At 38.6% G+C, this 24361-nt stretch overlaps 1 protein-coding gene across 1 annotated transcript; it reads right to left on the bottom strand.

The window, feature by feature from the left end:
- Positions 1 to 1664: 1664 nt before the first annotated feature.
- OTOL1 (otolin 1) lies at positions 1665 to 22207 on the bottom strand. The gene is made up of 4 exons (XM_033412255.2): positions 18513 to 22207; positions 15314 to 15403; positions 3549 to 3620; positions 1665 to 2892 (listed from the first exon to the last, which is right to left on the bottom strand). The coding sequence occupies exons 1-4, from the start codon at positions 18874 to 18876 to the stop codon at positions 1994 to 1996; spliced, it is 1425 nt and encodes a 474-aa protein (XP_033268146.1). The 5' UTR covers positions 18877 to 22207; the 3' UTR covers positions 1665 to 1993.
- Between the last annotated feature and the right edge of the window lie 2154 nt (positions 22208 to 24361).

Genomic DNA, 24361 nt, shown 5'->3' with positions numbered 1-24361 from the left:
AGAAGTCACCTCCCAAAGCCATCCCAAAGGCTAAGAACTTCCTTAGTCGGGATGCCCTGAGGAAAATTCATAACTAACCACCAACACTGGATCCTAACCCTAAACTCTTAAGTTCAGACTTCCTATAAAATGTTTACCACAAACACACATGTAAGACACCGCTGGATATCATAAATCCTCCATGTGAATTGTTCCTCTCTTACTGGCCCTCTGCCCAGCTGCCTTTTGCATCACATCCTTTGATGTGGTTTCTCTTCCATCTTCCTAGGTTAGTTGGTCTCAGCCTCCCAAATCCCTCCAACCCAAAGATGGAGAAGGCATAAAGAAAGAAATATATCTATAAGAAAATACAGAGAGACAAAACTCTAAGTTCCTGGAATCTCTTCACTATCCCGTCCTCAAACTGGAAAAGAAAAGTCTAAGTGCAAATATCGCTGTCTTAATCATTTGTGAATTCTTACTCTCCCTGTGACAAATACAAGCAAAGCCACAATTAAAGCAATATTGCAATCTAAATAGAGAAGAGTTGCTGAAGCAAGGGCTAAATGTCAAGAGTAAACTTTATCCCAGCCTGCTGGGTAATCTTTGGATGAGAAACTAATGCAACATTTCCAAAATTGGCATCTTACAGAACGCTGTTCCATGGGATGCTGCTTGATGAGTTCTATACTCAAAATAAATATAGTATCACTGGACAAAACAAAATTAAACAAATTTCTTTTCTGTGGGAATATCAGGTACTACACTAACATGCTCTATGAATCTTTAAAAGGGAGATAGAATATAGCATTTCCAACATTTGTTTGACACAGAACCCACTCTTTGCAGTAGCTCATAATAACAACTTCCAGTAATGGTTTTCCTCTGAACACAGTTTGAGAAGTACTATTCTAATATATATATACATATATATGAAGATCAAAAATAAATTATGTTTTTCAGGGTTTGTTTATCTGGCAGAGCAAGGCCAAAATGTTTCCCATCACTCACTCCCTGATTTGACTCACCAAGATTTGCAAATCTGCATAACTATATGCCTTCATTAAACCAAATTCAATTTAGAGTCAACAAATTCACTTCTTAATAAATGAGGCTGTTGAGTTATTATATATTCACAGCTTTAAATATTCACATTGCAAGTGAATTCCCAAATACCCACCTGTTACAGCAATGTTATCACTGAATAACTAGAATTAATTATTTTAGAGATGATGATAATGAAGCCAAAGAATTTATCCAAATTAAGTGTTCTTCCATGAAGAAAGGGCTGAAACTTTAGATCAATAATGATTTAATTTTACTATGAAATCTTTGGGGGACATTCAGTTCTTCTAAGCACAATAATTAGATGAATCGCTGGATCTTTGCTATGATGAAGCAATATCTATATCAACTTTCTTTTTACCTTTTACCCAACACACAAGTCCATATAATACAGGTTTTTTATGAGCAAACCCTTACACACTGATTGATCTTAAAAATACTTTAGCTAGTCTTTACTATTCTTTCTGTGTATTCTCCCTGAATTAAACTAACATGGGAATAGTTCTATTTTGTGGGAATTAGAAACTTTTGAGAAATACCTACCCATCATATGTCAGCTGTTAGCCTCACATTCACACTGAAAAGAGTTACACACATTTTTATGAGACAGAAAATATTTAGTAAGAATATATTTATTTATTACAAATTTCATTCATATTTTTGTATACAAATATTATTTAAAGGGCTTGAGAAATGCCATTATAATGCTAAATGAAAAAAGCTAGCTACAAAATTAATAGACACATGCTCTCAAATACATATAAATATTTTTTAAAGGTGATGTTCTAAAATAGGAATTATTGACTCTAGGTGATATAATTTTTTCTTAATTTTTCTGTATTATTTTTATAATCATGAAAAAAAATGAAGCTTACTTTTTTCAATAGCACTACCCAATGTTACCTGACTTATTCCACTAAACCCAAACTACAGTGTTGAAGATACAAGTTTATGGTGAAATGCCAGGGTTTTCCTCTGGGTACAAAAGGAACCCAGTAAAAATGCTATCATCCTCAGCACTGACATACACCCCATTCCAATCTTTTGAAACTTCCAGCCAGACTTGGTCCCCTGCTTTTAATTTCAAGATGATGAGGAGAGAGGCCTGGTCTATTTCATGACCATAGAGCGTTTCTCTGGACTTGAACTGCTTCCTATTCCAGGCCACCAGGCTGATCTGAGCAGGTCGGCCCCTCACGGTGACGTGGTAGGAAAAAACATATGCCCCAGGAATACTACAGTTAAATTTCCCAGTGACAGGGCTGTAGTTCCCTTGGTCGTTATAGAGAACCTTGTCAAACTTGATAGGGGCATTTGGAGGGGGGAAAGGCTTGGATAAAGCAGCACTGAAAGCTGACTGTGGGACTCTGGCCACCTCCCCCTTGGAGCCCTTGAGGCCCCGAGAGCCCTTCTTCCCAATAGACCCTCGGACCCCTTTGCTCCCAAGTTCACCCTTTGGCCCTGCAGGTCCCACAAGACCAGGAGGACCCAACTCTCCCTTTTCTCCTTTAACTCCTGGATCACCTTGGGGCCCAGGCAGCCCGTCTGAACCACTTTTCCCTTCCATTCCAATATCTCCTTTGCTACCTTTTTCTCCTTTCATGCCCTCCTCGCCTTTTTCTCCTTTTCCCCCCCTCTCCCCAGAATCTCCACAGTAGCCCTTATCCCCCATCTCCCCCTTGTCTCCCTTGGCCCCAGGCTCTCCATTCAAGCCTGGTGCACCCACAGCCCCTCGGTCTCCTTTATCTCCTTTGGTACCATTGGCACACGTGTCCCCCTTCGAGCCTTTTTGTCCTTTCACTCCTGCCAGGCCAATATTTCCTCTATCCCCCTTAGGACCAAGTCCACCTGAAATGGAAAAATTAAAATAATGGTTAAGGCTCCCATATGGTATGACCATTATGCTATTATCAGAGAGCTCACAAAATGAAACAAAACCTCTTAACTGGAGCTGGAAACCTGCTTCTTGCCTGAGCAATGGCCATGCAGAGGAGATTCTTACACTGAGCCATTCAAATCAAGCGACTCCCTCATAAAGGAAAGATTTAATGCTACTGAGAAGCAACAGCTTATATTTAGATCTTATATATCTAGTTTGTCTGTTTGTTTGACTTTTAAGATGATGAAGAATATTAGAACTATAGTTGCCCGTTGTGTTCCATTATACTTTGCATTTTGGCCCAACCCAGCTATTCTCCTAAATCTCCATATTGTCCATCCAAACCCAAAATCTTACAGGCAAAACACCTGCAACCCAGAAAGATTTAGAGATCTTTTTCCCAAGGACAGCGAGAAAGAGGTGCAGAGTTCAGATACTTTTACCACTTCCAGACTCCTACACTAGTGCTGATAACACTCCATCCAATCAGTACACTAAATTATTAGAAGATTATTACTAATTGATATTTCCATCTTACCTCCCTGATAACTTTAAATACAAACAGGAAGAAAAAGGGCCATACTGCACACGTGACTACACACAGTAGATATACTTTATACACTACCTGGTACTCCAGGTTTTCCTGGGTATCCTGGAACTCCATTTGTTCCTTGCTCCCCACGTTCTCCCTTAAGTCCTAAAATGATACCAAGATTAACTTTTTTCTAACTATATTAGCTATGATATAACAAACACCCATTTCACAACTGTGTCACATTCTAATGCTTCCTTTACCAAAATGTGTAAAGGTAAAACAATATGGAAAAAGAATTTATTGAGCAACATTAGGAATATTTTATTCCAATTGATGGTGAACCATTTAAAGTATATTTGGAGGTAGTGCCAAATCTCTTCAAACAGATTTCAGCTTTTCCCTCAGCATTCTTGTAGCTCTTCAAATCTCTTACAAAACCTATGACATTCTGCCTTACATTATGTATATCTGTGTTTGTGCTCTTCTTATACCGAATTCTGAACGACAGTTAAAAGGTCCTCTTTTTTTATATCCCTCACAATGTGTGAGAGATCGTACCGTGCACCATATAAGCTAAAACACAGAGCACAACACTCTGCAGTCAGCTAAAACTATTCATGATAAAAACCCACACAGGGGGCTTCCCTGGTGGCGCAGTGGTTGAGAGTCCGCCTGCCGATGCAGGGGACACGGGTTCGTGCCCCGGTCCAGGAGGATCCCACATGCCGCGGAGCAGCTGGGCCCATGAGCCATGGCTGCTGAGCCTGCGCTCCACAACAGGAGAGGCCGCAGCAGTGGAAGGCCCGTGTACCGCAAAAAAAAAAAAAAAAAAAAACTCACACAGGATAAAAAATATTGTCCTTGATATACATAAAGCACCAAGGAAAAGCTAATTTTCATTTTGTTTGGAAATTTTTTCATATACTCTTTGGGCAATTATAAAGCTGTGAAAATTCATGTTTGAAAAAATAAAAATATCTGGGCTTTTAGATATTTGCCATATTACCACAAAATGGACTTTTATACTGGGCCTGGCCAAAGGCCCATCCTGTTACAGTACAGCCACTCTAGATTTATTTTAATTGTAACTAATAATAGCAAAAATAACAGGAACAATAATACCTAACTCTCATTGAGCACTTACTTTGCACCAGGTAATGTTCCAAGCTCTTAACATGAATTTTTAAATTTCAAGCTTTTAGTTTAATATTAATTTTTATTTGATAATAAAACAGCCTCTCATATAACAGGGAGGCTCACATAACAGAGCACATTTCATCAATTGGAATATTTTTCATTTACAAAAGTTTGTAGCATCTCCCATCAAGAAAGGTAGAGCACATATTTTTGTCACCACTTTCATCACAAAAGAAACTGAGGTATGAAAAAGTTTAGCAATCTGTACAGAGTCAAACATAACTGTATATAATATTGGTTGGCATCAACTTACCAGCCATATTATTTATGATATAACCAACATATTTTGTTTCACTTTTTCCAGGGAAAAGGAAACCCTAAGTCAACTTAAAAGTCATGAGAGGAGGGGGCTTTTCAAGATGGCGGAGGAGTAGGAGGACATGGAGTTCATCTCTCTCCACAAATGCATCAAGAATACATCCACAGGGCTTCCCTGATGGCGCAGTGGTTGAGAGTCCGCCTGCCGATGCAGGGGACGCGGGTTCATGCCCCGGTCCGGGAAGATCCCACATGCTGCAGAGCAGCTGGGCCCATGAGCCATGGCCGCTGAGCCTGCACGTCCGGAGCCTGTGCTCCACAGCGGGAGAGGCCACAACAGTGAGAGGCCTGCGTACCGTGAAAAAAAAAAAAAAAGAATACATCTACAGATGCAACAATTCTCACAGAATACGGGCTGAACACTAGTAGAAGACCTTGGACACCAGAAAGGACAATAAAGATGCCTGCATAACCAGGCAGGATGAAAGAAAGGGAGAAAGAAGAGGAGAGGAAATGGGATGGAACCTGCTCCCCAGTTGGGGAGCTGAAGCAGAAGAGAGGTTCCCACATCTGGGGAAGCCCCCTCACCAACAGAGAAATTGGTTGGGACAGAAGGGAAGCACCTGAGGCTGTCAGAGGAGGGTGGAACGGCCAGTCTGTGGCAGAGAGCACAGAGTGAGACCTACACAGACAGTCCATGCAACAGCACTGCATGCCCCACACTGGGACATGCGTCCACTGGTGCGCACGGCAGTGGGAGCTGGAGCATGGGGATTGGAGTACAAACCCAGGAGGAGTACTATTGTTGGCTGCAAGGAGACAGCCGATGGGGATGGGAGGGAGGAAATATGCAACTGGGAATGCCTGTAGAGGAAACCTGGACTGCCATGGAAGCAAGGCACCACTGTTGAGTGACATGCAGGGGATGCAGCCACCGCTGCAGCCTCTCTCCCCACGCACCAGCCCCTGCCCATCCCCGCAGGTGCTAGGAGAGGGCCCTGACAGGGCTGGCCCTCGCGCACCTGCCACTGGGCACTAGAAAACGCTCACACTAGGCCAGATATCTTGTGCCTGTGGCTGCCACTTCCCTGCACATCTGTCGCCACTGGAGCTCCTGCGACCCAGGCAGCCATGCCACCTCCACGCCCTGTCCTCACTGGGGCAGGCCCAAGTGCTCCAGGGCAGCCTAGGGAGCAGAATCCTGTGGGTGGCCCACATGCAGAAGTGGGGCTAAAATCACAGTTGAGCCCCAGGGGCAGGGTGACTAAGGAAGAGGAACAAAAATCTTTCCATCAGTTGCACAAGCTACACATTAAGGCCCTGTGATCAGCTTCGTAGACCCTGCATCTATGGATCTGAATGGACAATGAGTGTTCCCACAAATGAAACTGGTCTAGCTCTGGTAGCTGTGGACTTTGGGGGCAAGCACACGCATAAGCTGGGCCAGATCAGAGTCTGACCTGTCCTCACAGTGCCCACAGCAGGTCGAGAGACCAACCTAGAGGCACTGGAGGGCCTACTGGGGAGGTGGAGGTGGGCTGTGGCTCAGAGCAGGGGCTAGCACAATGACAGCTGAGACCCCAGGAAAATATTATTATTACTATTATTATTATTATGTTTTGATTTGTTCTGTTGCTGGCTTTGTTTTTTGTAATTATTATTTTTATTTAGTATTTTGGGGGGTTTTAGGTTTGTTTGGTTTTTCTCTGGTTTTTTTTCTTCCTTTTTATAATTTTGTTAATTTTTTTGTTTTTATTTTTAATTGTTCTGTTTTTTTCCTTTTCTTTGTTCTATTTTGTTTTTATCTTTTTTCCCTCTTTCTGTTTTTTCTTTTAATCCTTTTTTAATTGTTTTTGTGTGTCTGTTTTTGTTTGCTTTATTCTTCAGTTTGCATTCTGTTTTAGTTTTGTTTTTTGTTTTCTGTTTGTGTTAGTTTTGTTTTTAATTGTTTGATTTCATGTTGGGGTTCTGTTTGTCTGGTTGTTCTCTTGGATTTTGTTTTCTTTGGTTTTGTTTTTGTTTCTTTTTGTGTGTGCATGAGTTTGTTTTCATTTTTGTTTGGTTGGTTTTGCTTTTACCATTTGGAGTTTTGTTTGTTTTTTGGTTTTATTGCTGTTTTTGCTATTTGTTTCTGTATTTGCTATTTCTCTTGGGTTTTGTTTCTCTTTTTGTTTTCCTTTGTTTTCTCCCCCCACCACTTTTTTTCCCTTTATTGCTGTGATGTGTGGCTTGTGGGGTCTTGGTTCCCCAGCCGGGGGTCAGGCCGGAGCCTTGGGGAAGGGAGCACTGAGTCCAGGATGCTGGACTGCCAGAGAATTCCTGACCCCAAGGAATGTTAATTGATGAGACCTCTCCCAGAGGTCTGCATCTTGAATACAAGACATGGCTCTACCCAACTGCCTGCAGGCTCTAGTGCTGGATGCCTCACAGCAAACAACAAGCAAGACAGGAACACAAAACCACCTATCAGCAGACAGGCTGCCTAAAGTTGTGCTAAGCTCACAGACACCCCAAGACACACCACCTGACATGGCCCTGCTCATCAGAAGGAAAAGATCCAGCTCCACCCAGTAGAACACAGGCACCAGTCCCTCCCACCAGGAAGCCTACACAAGCCACTGGACCAACCTCACCCACCAAGGGCAGACACAAGAAGCAAGAGGAACTATGACACTTCAGCCTGTGGAAAGAAGACCTCAAACACAGTATGTTAGACAAAATGAGAAGACTGAGAAATATGTTGCAGAAGAAGGAGCAAGGTAAAAACCCACAAGACCAAATAAATGAAGAGGAAATAGGCAGTCTACCTGGAAAAGAATTCAGAGTAATAACAGTAAAGATGATCCAATTCTGTTAAACAGAAATGTTTAACAAGGGCCTAGAAGAACTAAAGAACAAACAAACTGTGATGAACAACACAATAACTGAAATTAAAAATAAACTCGAAGGAATCAATAGCAGAATTACTGAGGAAGAAGAACAGATAAGTGACCTGGAAGATACGATGGTGGAAATAACTGCCATGGAGCAAAATAAAGAAAAAAGAATGAAAAGAAATGAGGACAGTCTCAGAGACCTCTGGGACAACATTAAAGGCACCAATGTTCAAATTATAGGGATCCCAGAAGAAGTAGAGAAAGTGTCTGAGAAAAATATTTGAAGAGATTATAGTAAAAAACTTCTCTAACATGGGAAAGGAAATAGTCAATCAAGTCCAGGAAGCACAGACAGTCCCATACAGGATAAATCCAAGGAGAAACAGGCTGAGACACATATCAATCAAACTAACAAAAATTAAACACAAAGAAAAAATACTAAAAGCAGCAAGGGAAAAGCAACAAATAACATACAAGGGAATTCCCATAAGGTTATCAGCTGCTTTTTCAGCAGAAACTCTGCAGGCCCTAAGGGAGTGACAGGATATATTTAAAGTGATAAAAGGGTAAAATCTACAACCAAGATTACTCTACCTGGCAAGGATCTCATTCAGATTTGATGGAGAAATCAAAAGCTCTACAGAAAAGCAAAGCTAAGAGAATTCAGCACCACAAAACCAGCTTTACAACAAATGCTAAATGAACTTTTCTAGGCAGGAAGCACAAGAGAAGAAAAAGACTACAAAAACAAACCCCCAAAAATTAAGAAAATGGTAATAGGAACATACATACTGATAATTACCTTAAATGTAAATGGATTAAATGCTCCAACCAAAAGACACAGATTGGCTGAATGCATACAAAAATAAGACCCATGTATATGCTGTCTACAAGAGACCAACTTCAGACCTAGGGACACATACAGACTGAAAGTGAGAGGATGGAGAAAGATATTCCATGCAAATGGAAATCAAAAGAAAGCTGCAGTAGAAATATTCATATCAGAAAATATAGACTTTAAAATAAAGATTATTACAAGAGACAAAGAAGGACACTACATAATGATCAAGGGGTCAATCCAAGAAGAAGATATAACAAGAGTAAATATTTATGCACCCAACATAGAAGCACCTCTATACATAAGGCAAATGCTAACAGCCATAAAAGAGGAAATTGACAGTAACACAATAATAGTGGGGACTTTAACACTCCACTTATATCAATGGATAGATATCCAGACAAAAAATTAATAAGGTAACACAAGCTTTAAATGACACATTAGACCAGGTAGACTTAGTTGATATTTATAGGACATTCCATCCAAAAGCAGCAGAATACACTTTATTCTCAAGTGTACGTGGAACATTCTCCAGGATAGATCACATCTTGGATCACAAATCAAGCCTCGGTAAATTTAAGAAAATTGAAATCATATCAAGCATCTTTTCTGACCACAAGGCTATGAGATTAGAAATCAATTACAGGGAAAAAAACAGTAAAAAAACACAAACACTTGGAGGGAAAACAATATGCTACTAAACAACGAAGAGATCACAGAAGAAATCAAAGAAGAAATCAAAAAACACCAAGAGGGGGCTCCTGGTGGCACAGTGGTTAAGTATCCACCTGCCAATGCAGGGGACACAGGTTCAAGCCCTGGTCTGGGAAGATCTCACATGCCACAGAGCAACTAAGCCTGTGCACCACAACTACTGAGCCTGCACGCTACAGCCCACGAGCCACAACTACTGAGCCTGTGTGCCACAACAACTGAAGCCCATGCGCCTAGAGCCACAACAAGAGGAGCCACCACAATGAGAAGCCCGTGCACTGCAATGAAGAGTAGCCCCTGCTCGCCACAACTAGACAAAGCCTGCATGCAGCAGTGAAGACCCAACACAGCCAAAAATAAATAAATAAAAATTTAAAATACCTAGAAACAAATGACAATAAAAACACGATGAACCAAAACCTATGAGAGGCAGCAAAAGCAGTTCTAAGAGGGAAGTTTAAAGTAATAGAATCCTACCTCAAGAAACAAGAAAAATCTCAAATAAACAACCTAACCTTACACTTAAAGCAACTAGAGAAAGAAGAACAAAAAAAAAAAAGTTAGTAGAAGGAAACAAATGAAATAGAAACAAAGAAAACAACAGCAAAGATCAATGAAACTAAAAGATGGTTCTTTGAGAAGATAAACCAAATTGATAAAACTTTAGGCAGACTCATCAAGAAAAAAAGGGAGAGGACTCAAATCAATAAAATTAGAAATTGAAAAGGACGAGTTACAACTGACATTGCAGAAACACAAAGGATCATAAGAGATCCTTTGTAAGCAACTCTATGCCAATAAAATGGACAACTTGGAAGAAACGGACAAATTCTTAGAAAGGCATAACCTTCCAAGACTGAACCAGGAAGAAATAGAAAATATAAACAGACCAATCACAAGTAATGAAATTGAAACTGTGATTAAAAATCTTCCAACAAACAAAAGTCCAAGACCAGATGACTTCACAGGTGAATTCTATCAAATTTTAGAGAAGAGCTAACACCTATCCTTCTCAAACTCTTCCCAAAAATTGCAGAGGGAGGAACACTCCCAAACTCATTCTATGAGGCCACCACCACCATGATATCAAAACCAGACAAAGATATCCCACAAAAAAAGAAAATTACAGGCCAATATCACTGATGAACATAAACGCAAAAATCCTGAACAAAATACTAGCAAACCGAATCCAACAACACATTAAAAGGACCACATGCCATGATCAAGTAGGATTTATCCCAGGGATGCAAGGACTCTTAAATACATGCAAATCAATCAATGTGATACACCATATTAACAAATTGAAGGACAAAAACCACATGATCATCTCAAGAGATGTGCAAAGAGCTTTTGACAAAATTCAACACCCATTTAAGATAAAAAAAAACTCTCCAGAATGTGGGCATAGAGGGAACTTACCTCAACACAATAAAGGCCATATATGAAAAACCCACATCAAGCATTATTCTCAATGGTGAAAAACTGAAAGCATTTCCTCCAAGATCAGGAACAAGACAAGGGTGCCCACTCTCATCACTATTAGACAACATAGTTTTGGAAGTCCTAGCCACAGCAATCAGAGAAGAAAAAGAAATAAAAGGAATACAAACTGGAAAAGAATATGTAAAACTGTAACTCTTTGCAGATTACATGATAATATACATAGAGAATCCTAAAGATGCCACTAGAAAACTACTAGAGCTAATCAATGAATTTAGTAAAGTTGCACGATACAAAATTAATACACAGAAATCTCTTGCATTCCTATACACTAACAATGAAAGATCAGAAAGAGAAATTAAGGAAACAATTTCATTCACCATTGCAAAAAAAAGAATAAAATATCTAGGAATAAACCTACCTAAGGAGGCAAAAGACCTGTACTCAGAAAACTATAAGATACTGATGAAAGAAATAAAAAAAGACACAAACAGATGGAGAGATATACCATGTTCTTGAATTGGAAGAATGAATATTGTGAAAATGACTATAATACCCAAAGCAATCTACAGATTCAATGCAATCCCTATCAAATTACCAATGGCATTTTTCACAGAACTAGAACAAAAATTTTTTACAATTTGTATGGAAACACAAAAGACCCCAAAGCCAAAGCTATCTTGAGAAAGAAAAAAGGAGTTGGAGGAATCAGGCTCCCTGACTTCAGACTATACTACAAAGCTACAGTAATCAAGACAGTATGGTACTGGCACAAAAACAGAAATATAGATCAATGGAACAGGATAGAAAGCCCAAAGATAAACCCATGCACCTACAGTCACCTTATTTTTGATAAAGGAGGCAAGAATATACAGTGGAGAAAAGAGAGTCTCTTCAATAAGTGGTGCTGGGAAAACTGGACAACTACATGTAAAAGAATGAAATTAGAACACTCCCTAACACCATACACAAAAATAAACTCAAAATGGATCAAATATCTAAATGTAAGGCCAGACACTATAAAACTCTTAGATGAAAACATAGGCAAAACATTCAATGACATAAATCACAGAAAGATCCTTTTTGACCCACCTCTTAGAGAAATGGAGATAAAAACAAAAATAAACAAATGGGAAGGACCTAATGAAACTTCAAAGCTTTTACACAGCAAAGGAAACCATTAACAAGACCAAAAGACAACCCTCAGAATGGGAGAAAATATTTGCAAATGAAGCAACTGACAGAGGATTAACCTCCAAAATATACAAGCAACCCATGCAGCTCAATATGAAAAAAACAAACAACCCAATCCAAAAATGGGCAGAAGACCTAAACAGACATTTCTCCAAAGAAGACATACAGATTGCCAACAAACATATGAAAGGATGCTCAACATCAGTAATTATTAGAGAAATGCAAATCAAAACTACAATAAGGTATCACCTCACACCAGTCAGAATGGCCATCATCAAAAAATCTACAAACAATAAATGCTGGAGAGGATGTGGAGAAAAGGGAACCCTCTTGCACTGTTGATGGGAATGTAAATTGATAAAACCACTATGGAGAACAGTATGGAGGTTCCTTAAAAAACTAAAAATAGAACTGCCATATGACCCAGCAATCCCACTACTGGGCATATACTGAGAGAAACCATAATGCAAAAAGACACATGACATGCACCCCAATGTTCATTGCAGCACTATTTACAATAGGCAGGACATAGAAGCAACCTAAATGTCCATCAACAGAGGAATGGATAAAGAAGATGTGGTACATATATATAATGGAATATTACTCAGCCATAAAAAGGAATGAAACTGGGTCATTTGTAGAGACGTGGATGGACCTAGAGACTGTCATACAGAGTGAAGTAAGGCAGAAAGAGAAAAACAAATATCATATATTATCCCATATATGTGGATTCTTAAAAAATGGTATAGATTATCTTTGCAAAGCAGAAATAGAGACACAGACGTAGAGAACAAACGTATGGATACCAAAGGGGAAAAGGGTGTGGGTAGGATGAATTGTGAGATAGGGATTGACATATATACACTATTGATACTATATATAAAATAGATAACTAAGGAGAACGTACTGTAAAGCACAGGGAACTCTACTCAATGCTCTGCGGTGACCTAAATGGGAAGGAAATCCAAAAATGAGGGCATATATGTATATGTATAGCTGATTCACTTTACAGCAACTATACCCCAATAAAAATTTTTCAAAGAAGAAACCAAAATAATTTTTTTTAGTTTCTTAATCTCTTTTATTTTATTTTTTAATTGAAGTATAGTTGATTTACAATGTTGTGTAAGAAACCAGAATATTATCAGTGTCCCAGAAGACTCTATTGTGTCCCCTTTTTGTCACAGCCTAACCTTTGAGAGTAACTACAGTTGACTTTTAGCATCATAGACTTTGGGGGGTTTGTACTGACCACTATATAATTGAAATTGTATAGTATGTAATCTTTTGTGTCTGAATTCTTTTGCTCAACATTATATTTGTAAAATTGATTTATACTGTTGCATATAGTTGTTTGTTGGTTCTCATTACCATTGTATAAATATGCCAGTATTTAATAATCTACTATAAAGAATTTATTAATTTTACAATAAAAGCACAATGGCTGTAAATAAATAAATACATAAATAAAAGTCATGAAAAGCAATTCAGCCAAATTTCATAAGACTAGCTAGAGAAATCCCACCATAAGCTGCTCAACAGAGTTTTCTAAGTAGCTTGCTCCTCTTTATCATTCCATTTAAAATTTGGAAATTAGGGCTTCCCTGGTGGTGCGGCACAGTGGTTAAGAGTCCACCTGCCGATGGAGGAGACACGGGTTCGTGCCCTGGTCCGGGAAGATCCCACATGCCGCGGAGTGGCTAGGCCCGTGAGCCATGGCCGCTGAGCCTGCGCGTCCGGAGCCTGTGCTCCGCAACGGGAGAGGCCACAACAGTTAGAGGCCCGCGTACCGCAAAAAAAAAAAAAAATTGGAAATTTACCCATAGACCATCAGGAGAACATCTGTATACCTTTGAAGAGAAAGAACATAACTATGAATGGAAGTGAAGGAATAATTCTATTACCAGTCCTTGTCAATATTCATATCCTGACCTTCACTGCAGTTATTCTGGTTCTCGAGTTCATTTAAAGAGTTTAACTGCTTATAATGAATTTACTCAATCAGATAATGATTGAGTAAAAAATACAGTCATTCTACTCATTTATTTTTTTAACTTTAAGTCTTAACTAAGAGTCCAAGTTAAGTGGAAGTAAAAGGAAAATACAGTTGTCACTTTATAGAGACTGGCTAAATGATTTTATACTTTTGGTCCTTCATCAAAGCATATTCTTAAGAACCTCATTTTATAATACTTCCCTGTTGTTTCCTTCTACTTCCAGAAGTCTAACTTTCAAAATGTATGAATCACTGAGGAGGTTCATCACTCATCTTTATTTCACAGGGCTTTCTGCTAACATAATTCAGCCACAAAAGGATTAAATGCTTCCAAGAATGAAAATTGCATAACTGACAAGTGCGAAGTGGCTCTCTCTTACCTTAGCATCTTTTTTGAGTAATTACTTCACTGAATGTTCTACCAGAAATGAGTTAGGCGGTTCCTGAGCCAAGCAGAGGGTGATGTATAGATGATATTATGTCTTTTGACACGTGACACTAAGGCTAAAACATTTAACTTGATGGATATATAGTATTTCTACAGGCTGGTGGTATTCCCTGAGGAATTTCTAAATGTCCCAGTGAATCTATAACCTTCCCTCAATACCTTGAAGCACTTATAGAACCAGGGATTTCCCAGAGCAGAGCAGCCTCTTTGCTGATACATCTATGGAATTACAGAATTTCTGAGCTGGAAAAGATCTAGGAAAGCCCCCATAATGACAAATCTTCTTTAAACAGGGTACAAATAAATATCTAGTCTAGTCCTCTCAATTTCCAGATGAGGTAAAGTGACGGGTCCAAGGTCACTGCAAATAGCTTGACTTCTTCCATTTTAATTCAGTTCTCTTCCCACCGTTGACACTGCCCCTGATTTGAGAGCAAGCCAAAGGATATGTCACACCCTCCTTAGTAGGTAGGCTATCCATCTATATGGAATATTCTAGAGGATTGCCTGCTCTGATTAGTTTTATGTAGTATGAAATTAATTTGCATCATAAAGAAGAACTCAAACAGGAGTATATAGGAAAGGACCCTTCCCCAGAGTCTATGCCCTGTGGCTCCCAGTCACTGAGTCAGCCAGGTGGACTACAAGGAACAGAAAAGGTATGTGTGTGGGTGGGGAGTATATTATCAGGCAAGTTTAAAATTTCTCAATTGGCTATTTATAAAGTTCACATTTTTATATCAAATATAACTCACAATATGCTTTACCAAGTTTTTACATTTTAAAAAATAGATCCACCTGCAAGAATCTGGTATTTACTTAACAAGCTGCTCTTCTTAAAAATGATGCAGAACATCTCTTGAGTTTTGACATGAAATGGATATAATTACCTACCCTTCTCTCCTTTCTGGCCTTTTGGACCTTGGGGTCCAGTGACTCCTGGTGGCCCTAGGATCCCCATACCACCAGCTTCTCCCTTAAAACCTGGAAATGAGATTTAAAAACCATCAGGGTAGAAATATTCTCTTTTGAAATTCATAACTTCCAAAAAAATCAGTCATTTTATTGAGGCCAATGACTGTCAGTATCCTAATGATAAAATCTGGGTGAGAATAAACTATTACAGAGTTCTAAGGACAATATTTTTGTCCGATTTGCAATTTTGCACTACCTGAATAGATAAATTGAGCCCATTAGTACTTGTCACTGAATTCATGGCAGTGATCAAATGATTCAGAGAAGCAGTACTATATCAAACAACAAGAAAAGATGATTATCTGACTCTTAACCTCATGTGGACCACACTTTCAAATTGGAAGTAAAACCACAATACCTAGCACTTTTGGTTTTCCCATTCCTTCACTTATATACTCATTCAGGAAAAATTGCTGAGTCCCCCTACACACCAAGCATCCTGATAAGTGTCAGGAATCAGCCATCAACATTCCAGCAGTCCCTTCCCTCATGGAGCTGAGAGTCCATGAAAGATAAACATGAACAAATAACCACACAAATAAATAGAAATGGCCACACTGTTGTTAGTTATGTAAAGAAAAGAGAAAGTTCCTATTGTAGATGGTGGTTTAAAAAAAAACTCATTTATGGGATCAGAGGATACCTCCTGGAAAAAAATGTCATTAAGCTAAGACCCAATGAACAAATTAGAAATTTTCAGACAAAGAAAAAAAAAAAAACATGGATGAGTATTTCAGGAAAAACAAGAGTAGAAAAGACCATGGTGTTTTTAAGAAACTGAAAGAAGAGCACCATGGGTGGAGCTAGCGATCAGGGTAAAAGAGGCTGAGGGGCAGGGGAGGGGCAGATGGTGCAGGACTCAGACCTCACTGGTGTCCTCACTCATCCCAGCAGCCCAGGTCCCTTCCACTTGCCTGGGCCACACAGACACCCAAGCCTAGGACAGTTATCGTTCCTGCAACCCCAGCCCTGTTCAAGCTTGATTGGAATAATTTATGGCCAGGTTCTTTGAAAGTTAACCATATAAATAAGTACACTCAATTAAATTGTAATCTTTCATCTTAATTATTATAATTAAGTTGATGGGATGGAGAAAATTATTTTCAATCTGTTGAATTTCCTCTTTGAAAGAACGCTGTATTTGTTTAGATGAAAAGCTTTAATAAATTGCATGCAATGGAGGTTAAGGCTGAAGGCAAGCTTAAGAAGCCAAAGTGGTGGTTAAGCTCTTCTGTCTAAAAAAGAAGGAAGAGCAGAGAGGAAAGGAATGGAGAACAAAGAGCAGGGGAGGCAGAAGCAAGCAAAATGATCAATTACAGTTCACTGTGCAGTGACCCCCCTTCCTCACGACCCCCAAATGCCCAATGTGGTTATGAGGGAAACGCACAGGGAGCACACAGCAACTGCCTGCAAGGGCACAAGGGGCAGGCAGGCTGCCCCTTCCATCTAGGCAGGGTGTACATCTTGGTTAGTTTAGTGTAAATATCGGAAGCCTGGACCTAATGGAAGAGCTGGGGCTGGAGGGTGCACACACCGAGTTTGACACCAGGTTCTATACTCTCAGGTGCTATAACCTCTAGAATTACCTGAAACTCTCTGAAACGCAATTAAATTATGCACTGAAATGTAATAATATTTTAATCATTTTCTACAAAGATGAGAAACAACATAAAGTGCTTAACAGTTATTGGCACATAGTAGGTAGCTATTATATAACTGAATTAATGAGAGAAGCTGGAGATAAAATTTCAAATGGAATTTTACCTTTACGAGCTATTAGATAGAGCTGAGCTGTATACTTCAAAACACTTTCATTCAGAAACTCTGTAAAATTAGGCTCATAACTTTTAAAGTCTACATTTATTATTCACATTACAGTAGATAACACAAATGTGATGTATGTACTATGTGTGTTAATTAATGTATGTAATAAGCTGAGCTCTAAGAACAGCGCAGCTAAATCCACCACTGGGTAAGACAAAAGCCCTGATGCTATGACTTATAAGACAGTTTAGCAACCAGCTGTGTTTACATGACCCCCTCCCGCTCCCCGCTAGCAGCTTGCCAGACATGATACTAAGAGAAATCCTGGTAAATATAAATTTCTTAGTCTAATTAGATCTCCAGTAATGTTTTGGCAAGCCTGAAATCTTGGTTCCCCAGACCCCTGCCCAGCTTCTTTCCCATTCAATACCACCTCCACATAAACACTGATCACATTTCCCAAAAGCTTCCTGAAATGGGATGAAATAAATGAAAAGCTTAATGAGGATGCAGAATTCCTGATTTTATAACTTTAAATTCTTCAGGCAAGACACAACAAATATTTATATGTAATTCTTTCAGGAAAGAGTGGATTTGAAATTGACATTCTGATCTCACTTTTTCCTTGAATTCTCTGCTGTAGGATATGTGAAAGCTGAACTGTATTACAATAAAAGTGAGAGTATATTCATACTGTATACATGAAAGACATCTGAAATTTTGAAATATTTAACCATGACGTTCAATGGAGAAAACTGCTGGGCAAGGAGACTGTGTTGCCTCAGAATTTCAATGAGAAGTGAACTGAATCCTGCCTTTATTCTCCACCTCACAGGCATTCCATTTCTAATCCTAACTACAAGTAGAACTCCAAAACCCCATCAGTCAGTATACATTCTTACCAGACCACAGAATTTTCACTTACCCTATTTACATCAGCCATTAATGAAAAGATTGTGTAACTGGAAGGACTACACACCAGTGCTAGGGTTGGTAGGCCAGTCTCTGCTCTAACCAGCACCATCCAGTAGAACTTTCTGCAATTATGGAAATGCTCTATATCTGTGCTGCCCACTGGCCACTCGTGGCTACTGAGCACTTCAAATGGAACCCGTGTGACTGAGGAATTGAATTTTTAATCTCATTTAATTTTAATATGAATAGCCATACATGGGACTCTGGCTACCCCACTGGGCAACAGAACCCATTGCATGTGTCACAGTGTTACACCTAGGCTTGTCCCATTCACATGACAATGTAGAAACCCTTGGGGCAATTCCACCACCAAACCACCACCTCTCAACTCTAAGGATGTACAAGTAAGAAATATAGGGCCTCGTATATTTTCAAATACCTGGTTTTCCAGTCTCTCCAGGTTCTCCTTTTTGCCCTGGTCCAGATGAACAACAATCACAGCAATTCAAGAAGAAATCAGCCGTGTCAAGAGTGAGGTTTTCAGAGGGGAAGAGGGTGGCAGCACCAAAGACAGAATTGAAAGCTGAGGGGTCAGGGGTTGGTTCTGCCATTTCAGCTGCTTCTGTGAAGGGAGTTTCTTCTTCTTCTGGAGGTTGGCCACTGGATGGCTTTGGACCCTTTGGCATCTCTTTTCCCTCAGACTTCTTCGTGAATTTGGTATATGGTGTGGTCTTTACTATTGTGTCCACACCAGCAACAGCCAAGATAATTAAAATGGCACAAAACCAAGAAAATATCCACATATTTGAGGCTGGAAGAAAGATATAATGGGAATATATACATATATTACAAACAAAAAGACAAAGTGATATAGATATATTCTTATATGAGAGGAATATATATACATATATGAACCATAAGAATGAACAGTATGCATAATACTAAATGATTTTTATACATTTCATATGTAAATGTATGCTTGATTCACAATGGAATATTTTATTTACTTAAAGTATTTATTGTAAGGAACATTTTGCTTCAATTCTCCTTTCTGGTTGTTTTCCCAGTGTTACATGTACTAAAATATTGTTCTCAATCGTTAAAATTATCTTGCCAAAAAGCAAACATGATCTATAATAAATGCAACATGACTTAATAGCTCATAAACCCTGTGGAAAACAAATATGAATAAAATCATGACTGACTTCACCCAGATTTATAGGAATCAAATACATCTGTATTAGAGGGAGATGAAAAATATTGAGCTGAATTGTTTATTTCAGCAAACTCAATTATTTCAAGAAAAAATACTGGTAAAAAAGTCCTTAAATCTACTCAGGATAATGGTCTTGTTATGAGAACAATCTTTTAGAATCTGTTGTAATAAATAGAGAGAGAGAATAAAAAATCATAAATTTAAATATGTGTTATGTCTTCAGATTCTTCACATGCCATTTAACTCTCCAATTCTTTGCTTTATACTTTAAGGGTTTTTTTGCAAACTCACATTTATCTTTGTATTATTTTAATGGGCCAAATAGTGGTTATTCTTATTAAGGCTTTTATCACTGTTCAAAGGGATATAAGGTTCCTGATGAAATGAAATTTTGAGAGTTCATAATATTCCATTCCCCAGAAACTCCCAGTAGTCCAGTGGCTGCTAACAGATAGCCAGGGTTGGAAATGCATGATTTCTGATTGGAAAAGGAAGGAGTGTTTAAGATAAACAGTAAGAGAGAAAAGAGAATGGAAATAAGGATAGTAACAACATCTACTATTTATAGAATCCCTACAAAGAGTAGGTGCCTTATATTCATCAATCCAATCTGTTCTCAAAACAGCTCTGCCAGGTAGACAACACTCTCACTCACCTTCACTGATGAGGAAAGAGGCACCAGGTGGTTACATACCTTGTTCAAGACCACACAACCCACAAGTTATTAAGTCAGAACTTAAATCCATGTCTGAATAATATCAAAGCCTCAACCATAGGACCTTCAAGATGGCAGGGAAGTAAGATGTGGAGATCAACTTCCTCCCCACAAATACATCAAAAATACATCTACATGTGGAACAACTCCTACAGAACACCTACTGAATGCTGTCAGAAGCCCTCAGACTTCCCAAAAGGCAAGAAAATCCCCATGTATCTGGCCGTGGGGCTGACAGGGTCTTGGTGCTCTGGCCGGGTGCCAAGCCTGTGCCTCTGAGGTGGGAGAGCCAAGTTCAGGACACTTTTCCACCAGAGACCTCCTGGCCCCACATAATATCAATTGGTAAGAGCTCTCCCAGAGATCTCCATCTCAACATTAACACCCAGTTCCACTCAACGATCAGCAAGCTCAAGTGCTGGAAACCCCACGCCAAACAACTAGCAACACAGGAACACAATCCCACCCATTAGCACAGAGGCTACCTAAAATCATACTAAGTTCACAGACACCCCAAAACACACAACTGGATGCAGTCCTGCCCACCAGAAAATTCCAGCCTCATCCACAAGAACACAGGCTTTAGTCCCCTCCACCAGGAAGCCTACACAACCCACTGAACCAACCTTACCCACTGGGGCAGACACGAAAAATCGTGGGAACTATGAACCTGCAGCCTACTAAAAGGAGGCCCCAAATGCAGTAACTTAAGCAAAATGAGAAGACAGAGAAATACACAACAGATAAAGGAGCAAGGTAAAAACCCACTAGACCAAAAAAAATGATGAGGAAATATGCAGTCTACCTGAAAAAGAATTCAGAGTAATGATAGTAAAGATGATCCAAAATCTTAGAAATAGAATGGAGAAAATACAGGAAACGTTTAACAAGGACCTAGAAGAACTAAAGAGCAAACAAACAATTATGAGCAACAAAATAAATGAAATTAAAAATTCTCCAGAAGAAATCAGTAGCAGAATAACTGAGCCAGAAGAACAGATAAGTGACCTGGAAAATAACATAGTGGAAATAACTACCACAGAGAAGGAAAAAGAATGAAAAGAATTGAGGACAGTCTCAGAGACCTCTGGGGCAACATTAAACTCACCAACATTCGAATTATAGGGGTCCCAGAGGAAGAAAAGGAAAAGAAATGGACTGAGAAAATATTTGAAGAAATTATAGTTGAAAACTTCCCTAATACGGGAAAGGAAATAGTAAATCAAGTCCAGGAAGTGCAGAGAGTCCCATACAGGATAAATCCAAGGAGAAACACACCAAGGCACATATTAATAAAACTATCAAAAATTAAATACAAAGAAAAAATACTAAAAGCAGCAACGGAAAAGCAACAAATAACATACAAAGGAATCCCCAAAAAGTTAACAGCTGATCTTTCAGCAGAAACTCTGTAAGCCAGAAGTGAGTGGCAGGATATACTTACAGTGATGAAAGGGAAAAACCTACAATGAAGATTACGCTACACAACAAGGATCTCATTCCGATTCGACAGAGAAATTAAAACCTTTATAAACAAGCAAAAGTTAAGAAAATTCATCACCACGAAACCAGCTTTACAACAAATGCTAAAGGAACTTCTGTAGGCAGGAAACACAAGAGAAGGAAAAGACCTACAATAACAAACACAAAAAAATTAAGAAAATGGAAATAGGAACATACATATCGATAATTACCTTAAATGTAAATGGATTAAATGCTCCAACCAAAAAACAGAGACTGGCTGAATGGATACAAAAACAACATCCATATAAATGGTGTCTACAAGAGACCCATTTCAGACCCACTTCAGACACATACAGACTGAAAGTGAGGGGATGGAAAAAGATATTCCATGAAAATGGAAATCAAAAGAAAGCTGGAGTAGCAATACTCGTATCAGACAAAATAGACTTTAAAATAAAGACTATTAGAAGAGACAAAGAAGGACACTACACAATGATCAAGGGATCAATCCAAGAAGATATAAAAATTGTAAATATTTACGCACCCAACATAGGAGCACCTCAATACATAAGGCAAATGCTAACAGCCATAAAAGGGGAAATTGACAGTAACACAATAATAGTAGGGGACTTTAACACCTACTTTCACCAATGGACAGAAAAGCCAAAATGCAAATAAATTAGTAAACAAAAGCTTTAAATGATACATTAAACAAGATGGACTTAATTGATATTTATAAGACATTCCAACCAAAAACAACAGATACACTTTCTTCTCAAGTGTTCATGGAACATTCTCCAGGATAGACCACATCTTGGGTCACAAATCAAGCCTTGGTAAATTTAAGAAAGTTGAAATCATATCAAGTATCTTTTCTGACCACAACGCTATGAGACTAGTTATCAATTACAGGAAAAAAACTGTAAAACATACAAACACATGGAGGCTAAAAAATACACTACTAAAAAACCAAGAGATCACTGAAGAAATCAAAGAGGAAATCAAAAAATACCAAGAAACAAATGACAGTGAAAACACAATGACCCAAAACCTATGCGATGCAGCAAAAGCAGTTCTAAGAGGGAAGTTTACAGCAATACAATCCTACCTCAAGAAACAAGAAACATCTCAAATAAACAACCTAACCTTACACCTAACAATTACAGAAAGAAGAACAAAAAAACCCCAAAGTTAGCAGAAGGAAAGAAATCATAAAGATCAGATGAGAAATAAATGAAAAAGAAATGAAGGAAATGATAGCCAAGATCAATAAAACTACAATCTGGTACTTTGAGAAGATAAACAAATTTGATAAACCATTAGCCAGACTCATCAAGAAAAACAGGGAGAAGACTCATATCAACAGGATTAGAAATGAAAAAGGAGAAGTAACAATTGACACTGAAGAAATACAAAGGATCATGAGAGATTACTACAAGCAACTATATGCCAATAAAATGGACAACCTGGAAGAAATGGACAAATTCTTAAAAAACACAACCTTCCGAGACTGAACCAGGAAGAAACAGAAAATATAAACAGACTAATCACAAGCACTAAAATTCCAACTGTTATTAAAAATCTTCGAACAGACAAAAGCCCAGGACCACATGGCTTCACAGATGAATTCTGGCAAACATTTAGACAAGAGCTAAAACCTATCCTTCTCAAACTCTTCCAAAATATAGCAGAGGGTAGAACACTCCCAAACTCATTCTATGACGCCACCATCACCCTGATACCAAAACCAGACAAAGATGTTTCAAAAAAAGAAAACTACAGGCCAATATCACGGTTGAACATAGATGCAAAAATCCTTACCAAAATACTAGAAAACAGAATCCTGAAGCACATGAGAAGGATCATACACCATGATCAACTGGGGTTTACCCCAGGAATTCAAGGATTCTTCAGTATAGGCAAATCAATCAATGTGATAAACCATATTAACAAACTGAAGGAGAAAAACCATATGATCATCTCAATAGATGTAGAAAAAGCTTTTGACAAAATTCAACACCCATTTATGATAAAAACTCTCCTGAATGTAGGCATAGATGGAACTTGCTACAACATAATAAAGGCCATATATGACAAACCCAAAGTCAACATCATTCTCAATGGTGAAAAACTGAAACCATTTCCACTAAGGTCAGGAACTAGACAAGGTTACCCAATCTCATCACTCTTATTCAACATAGTTTTGGAAGTTTTAGCCACAGCAATCAGAGAAGAGAAAGAAATAAAAGGAATCCAAATCGGAAAAGAAGAAGTAAAGCTGTCACTGTTTGCAGATGACATGATACTATACATACAGAATCCTAAAGATGTTACCAGAAAACTACTAGAGCTAATCAATGAATTTGGGAAAGTAGCAGGATACAAAATTAATGCACAGAAATCTCTCGCATTCCTATACACTAATGATGAAAAAACTGAAAGTGAAATCAAGAAAACACTCCCATTTACCATTGCAACAAGAAGAATAAAATATCTAGGAATAAACCTACCTAAGGAGACAAAAGACCTGTATGCAGAAAACTATAAGACACTGCTGAAAGAAATTAAAGATGATACAAACAGATGGAGAGACATACCATGTTCTTGGATTGGAAGGATCACCATTGTGAAAATGGCTATTCTACCCAAAGCAATCTACAGATTCAATGCAATCCCTATCAAACTACCAATGGCATTTTTCACAGAACAGGAACAAAAAATTTCACAATTTGTATGGAAACACAAAAGACTCCAAATAGCCAAAGCAATCTTGAGAAAGAAAAACGGAGCTGGAGGAATCAGGCTCCCTGACTTCAGACTATACTACAAAGCTACAGCAATCAAGACAGTATGGTATTGGCACAAAAACAGAAATATAGATCAATGGAACAGG

The sequence above is a fragment of the Orcinus orca genome, chromosome 5, assembly GCF_937001465.1.
Source record: "Orcinus orca chromosome 5, mOrcOrc1.1, whole genome shotgun sequence".
NCBI lineage: Eukaryota > Metazoa > Chordata > Mammalia > Artiodactyla > Delphinidae > Orcinus > Orcinus orca.
Note: the sequence above shows the minus strand (reverse complement) of the source record. Positions and strands in the feature narration are given on the sequence as shown.

Bases quoted from the DNA above. Each gene is read 5' to 3' on its own strand.
- OTOL1 (XM_033412255.2), bottom strand. From the start codon at position 18,876: ATGTGGATATTTTCTTGGTTTTGTGCCATTTTAATTATCTTGGCTGTT. The intron at 15,404-18,512 runs GTATTTGAAAAT...TCTCATTTCCAG, and splicing joins TGGAGAGACTGGAAAACCAG to GTTTTAAGGGAGAAGCTGGT. The intron at 2,893-3,548 runs GTAGTGTATAAA...TTTCCATTTCAG, and splicing joins AGGAAAACCTGGAGTACCAG to GTGGACTTGGTCCTAAGGGG.